Source organism: Cupressus sempervirens, chromosome 3, assembly GCF_028749045.1.
Source record: "Cupressus sempervirens isolate cs-2001-9-10 chromosome 3, ASM2874904v1, whole genome shotgun sequence".
Classification (NCBI taxonomy): domain Eukaryota; kingdom Viridiplantae; phylum Streptophyta; class Pinopsida; order Cupressales; family Cupressaceae; genus Cupressus; species Cupressus sempervirens.
Genome location: NC_143120.1, coordinates 922086295 through 922097911, shown reverse-complemented (window position 1 = coordinate 922097911; position 11617 = coordinate 922086295). Strand labels below are relative to the sequence as shown.

Below are 11617 nucleotides of genomic sequence, written 5' to 3'. Positions count from 1 at the left end.
TGGAGGAAACTCTGTAGTTAAGCGCGCTCAGGCTGGAGTAGTACTGGGATGTGTGACCTCCCGGGAAGTCCCGGTGCTTCACCTCTGTGAGCATCACCTAGATCCAATGAGTGCTAAGTGTTCCATTTATTCTCATGAGAGATGGATTCATGTTGAATCACTACTCATGAAATATGGGTCAATGAGTTTGACTCAAAAATCACACAGTTAAATCCTGATATTCACATCACAATTTGACTTGCTGTGGAAATTATCTCCTACTTATCAATTGATGAGCTTAAGGGGCTTTCTAATGAATGGTTCATAAGGCACAACACTTGGTGAAGGTTTTGCAAATGAGGTTGCAAGCTTTGGGTTTAATTATGGAGGAAACTCTGTAGTTAAGCGCGCTTAGGCTGGAGTAGTACTGGGATGGGTGACCTCCTGGGAAGTCTCGGTGCTTCACCTCTGTGAGCATCACCTAGATCCAATGAGTGCTAAGTGTTCCATTTATTCTCATGAGAGATGGATTCATGTTGAATCACTACTCATGAAATATGGGTCAAAGAGTTTGACTCAAAAATCACACAGTTAAATTCTGATATTCACATCACTACTTTAAAACTACCTATGATGATAAGCATCGTACATAGTATCTTACTTTATTTTCAAATCGAGTGAGACATTAATATAAATTTATTGTTGTTAAAAAGTATATACAAAGAAGTGTTTTTCTATTAGCTCCACTAGGGGCATCTTTCTCAATAAATTGGTATGAATTACAAAATAAATTTAACAGCTGTTGGGATTATGTGGACATTAGTATCTATATGACATTGGACTTTATTTAATAAGAAAGTTATTATCATAATCTATTTTAAAGAAATTCAAACACGTGATCCGTGTATTACAAATGAGAAATAATAAATCCAGATAAATTAAGGGCCATTTTTTTCCTATTAGAAATGGCAGAAATGGCTTAGAATAATATGGCAACTACGTCAACTCAGAAGCCGCCAGTACAGAGATCCAAACGCTACGCGCAATATTGTTTATAATAAGATTTGAAGTCAAGAATGGGTGAATTTTTTTAAAGAAATTGAGTTTTCTGTAGTAATAATTCCACAACGATGAATTTGGGGGTCCATGCGGGAGAAAGAGTCAGCTGGATTCAACCCCTGACTTGTTCCTCTTTGTAAAATCGACGCGGAGGGTTTTGAATTCCTCATTTTTCATTTTTCTGGAATTAGACACGGAATGTATAAATTGCTTTCATTTGGACATGAAAATTTGCAAGAGAGGTTAGCATTCCAATCTGGCTTGTTTTCCGTATTGATAATCTCCCTTCTGAACTTATTTGTTTTCGTTATTGATGAGCTCCCATGTAAAAGCATAGTGGAGCTCATGGGATATCGTTTGATTTAGCGCAGATTAGGGTATTTTTACCCAGGACATAGTAACCCTTTTCCTGTTATGCCGTATCTCTTTGAAGATTAAGCATTAGCATGCCCTTTGGGGAGTTGAACGGTATTAAAACCCCTTTGATTACGTGTGGCTTGTTACCGTAAAGGTCATGAAGTTTTAAGCACATTCTTGGGATGAGAGAACGAAGTTCTGCTTGTTGAAATGCATTTCCTGGAAAATTTTAGCGAAAAAACTTTTTTTCTGAAAAAAAAAATCTTCCCATGTTGCATACCAGCCCTCTGACACAACTTGTATATAATTGAATATCCGAAATACACGTATCTGTTAGTGTCTGATTTGCTGAAATGGTGAACAGGTTTTGCAGGAAGTGATTTAGGTTTATTTGGTTTATCTGAGAAAAAGTTGAGTGATTCCAGGGTTCATGAGAAGTCTGGAAAATGTGTGCGGATCCTTTATTGGCTGGAATTATGCAGAGAATACGGAAATCAATCGAGGATACGAAGAGGGTAGTCAACGACATTGTTGTTGGGAAGTCCAATTTTCTGATGCTGGCATTTTATTTAATCCAGCTGGGGGAATTGCTGGAGCATTTATTAGAAGAAGAGGAATTTGTCATCGCCGACTCTTCCCAGGCATCATTACAGGGCACGGCAGATGTTTTAGAGGGAATATTTGCCTTTACAAATAGTTGCAGGAACAGAAGTCGCATCTTTCTTCTGTACAAATGCGATGAAGTTGTCCAGGAAATAACAGAACATGTCCAGAAAGTTATAGAATGTTTGGCTTTGATACTGCAGGAAAATGATAAAATTTCTGTTTCTATGAAAGATGAAATAATCACCATGCGAAGTAACTTGAGTTCAGCACTATTCTTTGCGGCTCCAGAGCATCAGAATATAGCTAAGGAGATATCCGAATCTCTCGAAGGCAATCAATCTGAGGAGATTGACGCAACAGGTCAGGAAATTTTTTACCGTGTCTTCTGCAAATGGTCGTTTTGTACAAAAGATTCACAAATATATGTTTCAATCAGCAAACTTTAGCTTGAATATAACACTGAATATAGATATTGGATTCCTTTCATATTTCCCAGAAGTGGCAAATCGTTGCATTTAACTTAAGGCAATAGATGGTGGCATTGTGATATAATAGTTAACTGTTGTGGTATATATTTGAGGTTCCCGCTGTTTAGAAATGTTAAGAATGTGATGCAACCTTGTGCCATACTTTTGTAACCTCACTCACCAGGTCATGTGAAAAAAAGAGCGGTTTAACAGTTATGGCATTTATTTGAGGTGCCCTCTATTTGTAGATATTAGAATGTGATTCAAACTTATGATATGCTACCTATAGCCTCGTCCAAGATTCATTTATAGACGGTAAAGTTTCTTTCATACTTAACAGGGAAGCTAGATACCGATGTGACATATGAAATTCCACTTTGTGGGAGCTCACAAGGAGGTTTCTTTCCGTTTACCTGCTATATTTCAAAAACTGTATTCTTGTTCTGAATTTAGTATCAATTGACTGCATGACCAAGCTTGAGAGTAAAGTGAACCTTTTCAATCCATCCACACTTGGAGTGCATATGAAACTTACATTAACTTTTTCCATTACCAAATATTTCAGAGTCTGCTGGATATCTTGTGATGGAGACTTCCTAGATGCAGTTCGATTATGCCCCAAGTTCCACAATTCATCAATTTTATTGGGTTAGCATGCTTTCTCGTGTAGATATGTGTGGCAGCCTGACAGGATACTTAGCCTTGACATTATGAATGATTTTTCATAATAGATAAGCGAGGGTAATATTAAGAGCTGCTCACCCAATAGAGTTTTATAAAATGAGTACTTCAAAGTGCTCTCAGGACAAAATGAGATACCAACGATATAAAAATGTACAAACAAACAACTGTTGCAGCTATACTACAACAGCTACGTCAATGCCTACTCTACATACACACTAGCTAGCATAGAACATATAAAATTATATATTTTCATGATAGATTTATTGCTTATGCTCTGCAATCGCACTGTTTCCTTGAGGAAATTTACAAAAAGCAGATTTGTTAGTTACCAGAATTAGGTAAATTTTGTTGTAAATCTTTTAGAAGATTATCTTAACCACTAAGGTTTAAGGGAAATCAATAGTAATCATATGTTTTATATCAAATATTACCCCATCCTCGGATGCCGATATTTGTTTTCAACAATAATGGATAGATTTTTTCAACTAATTTCATACTTTGCAAAAATTTCTGAGTCTTTTGATTTTTTCTATAATAGGTTTATTGCGTCGAATTGCACAAGTCTTGAATGTACAGCCATTTGAGGCTTCAGAATTAAAGCACGAATTGGAGAGAGATCTTGAAGCAACTAGAACAGATGGATGCCTATATGCATTACTAGAATCTGCCGCTGTTCTTGACGATGTTAGAAAATTGGCAGCTGAAGATTCTTCTGCTGGCTCTGCTGATGATATAGCTATTCCCAGCTCTTTTTACTGTCCCATCACTGGCCAGATCATGGAAGACCCTGTGATGCTTGTAGAAGCAGGTTACACTTATGAGAGATATGCAATAACAGAATGGTTTGAGAGAGGCCATAAAACCTGCCCAGACACTGGAAAAGCATTAGAGAGTCTTGAACTTGTTCCAAATTTACAGCTGAAACAAAACATGGAGGAAGTATTTAACAAGAAACGCCAGAAGACAATGCTACATGCTATTAGCCAAATCAGAGCACAAGAGAGTCCAAAAGAGATAGAGGAGGCTGTCAATACTTTGAAGCAATTGATGGATGTCCATCCCAAGTATAAACGCCTGATTGTAACTTTAGATGGTATTAGGCCTTTGGTTGACTATCTCAAACCTGCTGAACCACATTTGAAGGAAAGGCTATTCAGGATTCTTTACTTTATTGCTGCTTTGGGAGATGAGTATAAGGTAAGCCTTGTCTCAAATGCCCCTTTGTATTGTTTTTCTACTTTCTTGTTTCTCTAGTTCCTCCACTTCTTTTCATCACATTTTTCATCAATAGATAAGTAATATGAGTTTCAGACAACTTCTTCTCATTGTAATTTTTTGTTTAGTAGTTTCCTTTGGAAGTTTAGATGTCAAAGTATAAACCAATTGCAGTCACATTTAAATCGTAAGAATATTACCAGTGATAGCAGCTGTAGGTGCCAAGCATGCTGTTAGAAATTTCAAAGCTTGTCTACGCTTGATCATAGGTGATACAATTTATATTATTTTTCACTTAGTGTGTTGAAATATAAGACTAGGCTTGTCAGTGTTCGATTAAAAATCTAAAATCGACATCTCAATTACCTCTCAAATCCCTCTAATCTCACCTTGTACAAGGTCTCCCAGGAACCATTTGATACAAATATAGTCATAGAAGATATCAAAAAATCCCTTGATACAAATATAGCATACAAGGTATTAAAACATGACTTGATCTCAATGTGAACAGTTATTTTTGAAATGTATTTTGAAACAGAATGATCTTGTGAAGGGTTATGGTTGCAAACACAAAGGTGTAAAAATTAATAATGATAATAATGAACCCAAAACTTCCATGATTGTGTGACTAGGGTGACTTATAAGGTTATAAAGGAATTTAGTGCTTAAAAGCTTTGCAAATGGAGAAAGTCTGAAGGATGAGAAGCCCAAAGTGGTGGATTGCATTTATTGATACTGCTCCTTACTAGAAAATGCTTAATGCTTCTTATTATTTCAAGAGTTTTAACCTACAGTCAGTCAATCGGCTGTAACTATGTGAGTGTGTTGAAAAAACCTCTATGCTTTCAACATGAAAAATGAGTGAAAGGATGGCAAAATTAATTAAAAAACAAATTGTAAATATAAAAAATGAAAAACAAATTACCTTTTAAAAGTTGAAATAATTTACATAGAAGAAAAGCACAGAAGAGTGCAGAGGTGAGCAAAGGAACAAAATGGCAAAGGAACAAAACAAAAAGGAGCAAAAGATTGGGTGACAGTTGTAGCAATGGGTTAGATAATTTATTGTGATTTGTAATCAATGTATTTTTTGTGTGGTGTGGCTTGAAGTGTACCAATATATGGTGGATTGTTATCAATGAACAGATTTGCTGGAACATGCAAGACAGAGGTGTGTTTTTATTTAAAAGAAATTTAATTGGCCCATTGTGTGATCTCTAACTTCCTCAAACTACTTCAACTCCAATTTTTTTGATAGTTAAGGTGTCTTGAAGTTGGTAAAGAAACAAGTTCAACATTTTTGCACCAAAAAATAGAGGTCGCTACTTTTGACAGGCACTTGATATCCCAGGCAATTGTCTGTCCTACTGTAAATCTCAGGAGTAAACTTCTGATCTAATAGCTACCTCTTGGTTCTTTTTTGCTTGTCAAATTTCAGGAGAAACTTGGGGTTGCCTTTGCTTGAGTCACGAAGAGGCTATTAGATATTAGTTTTAGCCATAGGTAATTACTGCTCGTAATTTAGTATCATATCTAGTTTAACAGCTTACATAATGTAAGTTACAATCTCCAATATGGCATCCCTGTGCAATAATGAATGAAGTGTGCACATGGCATGCATATTTCACAGATTCTTTCTCATTTCTTTGTGCATTAATTTTTCATCCAACAACTAGTGGAAGCCCTCAGTGAATTAAAATAAATACATACATAGACGATTGTATTGTTATTTGGATAATCCCACATTGGCAAGAATTGTGAGAAAGGGGTCACTTATGTGGCATTACATGTTTGAGAAACCTTGCCTGCAGGGAAAGAGGCTAGAGGGTGAGAGCTACAAAGTGATGTGTTACATTTATCGTTCCTCTTTCTCACTGACAAATGCTTAATGTTGTTTGTATGCTAAGTGGGTTCTATTCCCTTGTAACTTTACCAAAGTGAGGAAAAATACCATTATTGTAATGAATGTATTGTCATTGAGATGATGCCATGTTGGTAAGAATTGTGAGACGGGTGACTTGTGTCGTTACTTGTTTGAAAAACATCTTAAGTTACCATGGTTTGTCCCTCCCCTCTTGGACCAGCAGAAGTTTGAACTGGTTCAAAGTTCTGGTCCAGTTTGAACTGTGGTTCGGGCAGGGTGCTGTTTTTTGACTGCGGGTTCGATTGGGTTCAAAACAAGTTCAAACCCAGGCGGACCAAGCCAGGAATTTTGAACCAAGTTCGAACCTGCCTGTTTGCTGGGCCCCACAGACATCAAAAATCAATTTTAATGATATATTGGCATCCACAACTAATGTTGCTGCTGCTGCTGATCCCATTGGCCTTAGCTAAATTAATGCCGGAGAAGAAGAAGATGAAGAAGAAGAAGAAGATGAATATTGAAGAACTTAGAATATTAATAGATTTTTATTCCATTAGTTGAACAATGAACATGAAACAATGATACTTGAACTTGATGCTATGATTTATTTTTAATGTTTTGAATCTTTGATGTTGAACTATATGATGGTACGATCACTATGATTACAAGTTTAAGGTGTTTCTGTTGTTTAAATGTGTTTATGCTACTGTACTACATTCTAATTTTAACTCATGCTTCATAATATATATATATATATATATATATATATATATATATATATATATATATATTTTATTGTATAATGTTTACATGTTTTTGTACTAATGAACCCAAATGAACCTAAACCCTTGACAAATTTGCGAACCGGTTCTCGAACTTGGAACTTGGAACCGAACCTGAACCAGTAACATAGAAAAACATTGCCAATAGAGAAATAAGCTAGACAGTAAGAATTCCAAAGTGATTGATTACATATCTCATTCCTCCTTCCTACTAACAAATGCTTAATGTTGTTTGCATGCTAAGTGAGTTCTCTTCCCTTGCTATTTTTCCAAAGTGAGGAAAAATGCCATAATAATGACTACCCACGATAGTCATCTTGAAAAGAATTAACACACATAGCCCAAATCACAAAAATTAAAATCTAAAACAAATAGTAAGATGACAAATATAATTGAAGTGTAATTGTTATCTGTGCATTTTAAAGGAACTGTGCATGTGTATGTAGGAGATGAAGGGAGGTGTTGGGCAAATCAAAGTCCAATTGTATTTGTCCACAGGCAAGTTTGTTGTCAATTCTTCGGATGACCAAGCATTCAGATATTAATTTGATTGCTTGCTAATGGATCATACTCAGTAACTTGAGTATGTTTTTGAGTCGAGAATTAGTGAGCCTCATTCCTAACAATAATTGCCACTATATATCTTCTGGGATGTGGTCTAGTGTTTGGGATGAATGTCATGAATTTCCTAGGTTTAAATCCTGGCAGAAGTAAAGCTTTATGTGTTTGAGTGAGGCAGCAATTCGGCTGTTATTTTGGACACCAAAATTAATTCGAAATCTTAGTAATTGAGTATGATTGCATGCTGTATATTTTATTATCTCTATCCTTAGTCTTTTAATGGGGTTGCATTGTATGCTACAGGCTTTATGTAAATTTGTGCATGACTAGAAGTGCATTGCATGTTATATACAATATTATTTATGACCCTTAATGATTTTGAGTAGGACCACATTATATGTTATAGTTTTTATGTATCAAATCAATCATTCTTCTCTTGCACTTTTCCACATTTTCTTGAAGGTACATGTAACATTATCCCTTTCATTTTCTATGTGATCATAGCTGTAAGTTGTAACTATTTGCTTAATAAATTGAAATTGCCAATACCCATATTGAATACTACACTGCAAATTACACTATGAGGAGCTGATTAAAATTGGGAAAAATGAACCATGTGATTTAGGTCTGCATTGGTGTGGCATTTTTTATTTATTTCTTTTGTAACTCTATTAAAAATAAAAGTAATATGTTTACAGGATAGCTTGCGAGTTGAGTTTCTGGGGCCAAAATACTTTAAGCAAATGTTTTCCTCTGAGTTATCACTAACACTAAAATTTGATAGCCATAGTTGATTTTTTTCCTTAAATAATTGGATTATTTTGATTCCTTATAGTATTACTGTATTTTTCAAATTTTTTTTTGAAGAGCTCTATCATAGAAGCAGGAGCAGTACCAATCTCCTTACGTTTGCTACAACGAAGTCCAGCAGAATGTGGTGGACCAGTGCAGTTGCTTTGGGAGTTATCTAAAACTGAACGTGGAAGAGTTGCGATTCTCGCATATAAGGCATCTGTTGTTGTTGTTGCTAGCGCTTACAATTTGTGTACACATGATCAGAAGTCACAAGCAGAGCAACTTCTACAAACACTTTGCGAGTATGACAAGGCAGCTACTGTGCAAGCAGCTCATTCAGGAATTTTTTGGCCATTGGTCACCAAGCTAACTTCTGGTAGGATTTTAATATGAATATTGCCTTATCCTTTTGAAGAGAATAAACATTATCTTTTGTAGCCTATAAACACTTAGCTTTGGAGTCAATAAGCTTGTAAAGATAGGAATAATGCTTTATTGCTTCTGTTTTTTATTACCATTTGGAGTCTGTTAGAGAGGAAGTATAACTAACTTTCTTTGCAGGCAATGAAACTGTGCAGCTGGATATGGCAGAGATTATCTGCACTCTTGATCTCAATGAGGCTAGCAGCAGTTCTCTTGTAGATTCCGGAGCTGTTCCTCCCCTCTTATTGCTTTTGCAGAATGGTTCCGAGGCATGTAAACTTGAAGCTGCCAAAGCACTAAGGCGTCTATCTAACTCAGAGTCTAACAAAGTTGCTATTGCAAAATGTGGGACGATTCCTGTTTTGGTCAAAGCACTTTCATATCCAATACCAAAACTTGGTGTTGAGATAATGGCCACTCTTGCAAATCTAGCAACTGATAGGCAAAGTGCTGCTGAAATTGACCAGGAAGGTGCTGTTGCACGGCTTCTTGAGATGTTAGAAGCGAAGGACATTGGCATCCAAGAATATGCCCTGAAAACACTGCAGTGGATGGCAAAGGACAGTCAAACAGTTCGTCAGTCTGTAGCTGACTTAAACATCATTTCAAAAATATATTATCTTCTTCAAAATGAGGAATTCTCTTCTTCTTGCAGAATAAGCATGCTAAATCTTCTTTGTTTTCTTGCTGAGGATCGTGCCACTCGCCAGGCAGTTATAACTTCACAAAACAGGATTAGATATTTTATGGAGCTTCTTAAAGATCCTGGGTCTGATGAGACAGAAGCTATTTTAGGGATTCTGGCAGCACTGGCAAAAGTTGATGGAGCTAAAGAACTTATGGTTTTAGATGATCATCTGATAGAGGTTTCCTTGCAGTGTTTGAGATCAGCCAACCCTATAATGAAAGAGCATGCTGCTGTATTGCTATCAAAACTAACTAATCAGACTTTTACAGACAAAAATATCCTCTTAAATTTGGCAAGATCAGGAATAATGTCTCTTCTGGTTGATGCAGTTCAAAATGGCTCTGAGCGGGCAAAACAGCATGCAGCAGTTGCCCTTGGACACTTGTCCCAGCAAACGCCCAGTTTGACTGAAAGGCTTTCATTTTTCAAGAACCTTCTGGCCAGGTTTGGTTTTATAAAGTATAAGATCTGCAATGTGCATGCTGGGAAATGCAATTCAAAACGATCTCTTTGCCTTGTAGAATCACAAGCTGCTATTCATCTTATCAATTTGCTTAAAGATGGTGGACAACGAAGTGCAGTGAGTGCCATTGATGCTTTATTCACTTTGATTAAAAGTAATGAAGACAGAGAGAAAGGAGCTGACTATCTGGTAAAAAATGATATAATTAATCTAGCTGTTCAAGTGGTGGGAAAGAATGATAAGTCAACTGAAAAAGCAGCCATGCTGTTGGAAAGAATTTATCGATGTAGGAAATTTAGAGGTTCAAAATATGCAGATATTGGCAAGTCAGCACTGTATACAACCATGACAACAGGAAATGCTCAAGCTCGTAAACATGCAGCCAATGCACTCATGCACCTTAGAATGATGGCAAAGAATTCAACATATACTCAGACAAGCACAACTACCTGAGCTTGTTAAAAGGCCTCATAAGGTTTCCCATCATATATGATCTATGCCTGTGTAAATTGGTTGTCACCTATCTTTCAAAGCTTGTTGATCTCCAGTTTTTGCTGATCCTCTAATGCAAGCGTTTTTGTCAGTGGAAGCTTATCACCAGGCACACTTCTACTATATTCTTTGGTGAGCCCTTTGAAGTCAATGAACTTAAAGATTCTCTTATCTGGATTTTTTCTCTGGCACAAAGAAAAAGACAAGAAGTTGCTTTGAAAGCACTTGGCTGTGGTTCCTTGTGCTTAGTGCTACATTGAAGATAGAATTTCAGTTCTACAGGGCTCTAATAGCTCCAACTATTTTTTCTTGTCTACCTCTTGGGTCTCTCATATCAGTTTCTGGACAGCTTATTCTTCTGGTTGAACTGTACAATAAAGCTCATATTCTTTTGGAGGTTTGGCAAAGATTCAACATCATGCATTGAAGAAAGCAAGGTTTCCTTGTTGAGAAAAACTGTCATTTCTGAAATACAGTCTACACTATGCAGGATAATTCTCATGCTCAATCATCTTGCGCATTTCCAGTTTGAATGTATTTGAATCACTTAATAGGTGCTTTATTCTTTTCAGATAGTCATGCAGTCAATGTATTTTGTAAAAACAATTTTGCTGTAGTGGTTAGCGACTTTAGCATTACAGTCTGTTAGACTTGGAATACAGATGTTCAATATGCAATGAAACACTCCACATGCACATGCTTGAGCGCTGAGGCTTATACAGGATTAGCATGGCTGTTAGCAACTATTTATCAGCATTGGATTTTTTGTAAATTATCTGTAAAGTAGTTCTGAGTCTTTGTAATATCATCATTTGCTCATGAATAAATATTAAAAATATTGCTACTGTTACTTTTTCCTATCGATTCTATTTGTATTAGTTTCTTTTTTTTCAAACACAGCCCACTAACATTTTTCATGCTGTTTTGTAATGTAGCCTATTTTCCAGTATCAACAGGCTGTTTGACATGGCAGTTTTTTTCCCCTATCTATTTAAATCATAATTTGCATACTAGAAACTAATAGAATATAATATATAAGAGATAAAATGAACACAATAGACATGTATGCAGTAGAGCTTGTTACATACCTGTAGATTAAGGAGGATCATGTACACAATCAGGCTCCCTTCCTTGGGAGCAATACTTAATCTGCTCAACGGTTACCAAAAAGAACACAATTGT

At 36.2% G+C, this 11617-nt stretch overlaps 1 protein-coding gene across 2 annotated transcripts; it reads left to right on the top strand.

Moving 5' to 3' along the window:
• The first annotated feature begins 919 nt into the window (after window positions 1–919).
• Window positions 920–11285, top strand: LOC149569762 (U-box domain-containing protein 24-like). Of its 2 annotated transcripts, XM_089822481.1 has the most exons (5): window positions 920–1280; window positions 1760–2361; window positions 3691–4349; window positions 8442–8745; window positions 8931–11285. In XM_089822481.1, exons 2-5 carry the CDS (start codon window positions 1842–1844, stop codon window positions 10394–10396), a joined length of 2949 nt encoding a protein of 982 aa, XP_089678607.1. In that variant the 5' UTR covers window positions 920–1280; window positions 1760–1841; the 3' UTR covers window positions 10397–11285. The 2 variants fall into 2 exon arrangements, with proteins under 2 accessions (XP_089678607.1, XP_089678606.1); XM_089822480.1 differs by having other exon boundaries at window positions 969–2361.
• Window positions 11286–11617: the final 332 nt, after the last annotated feature.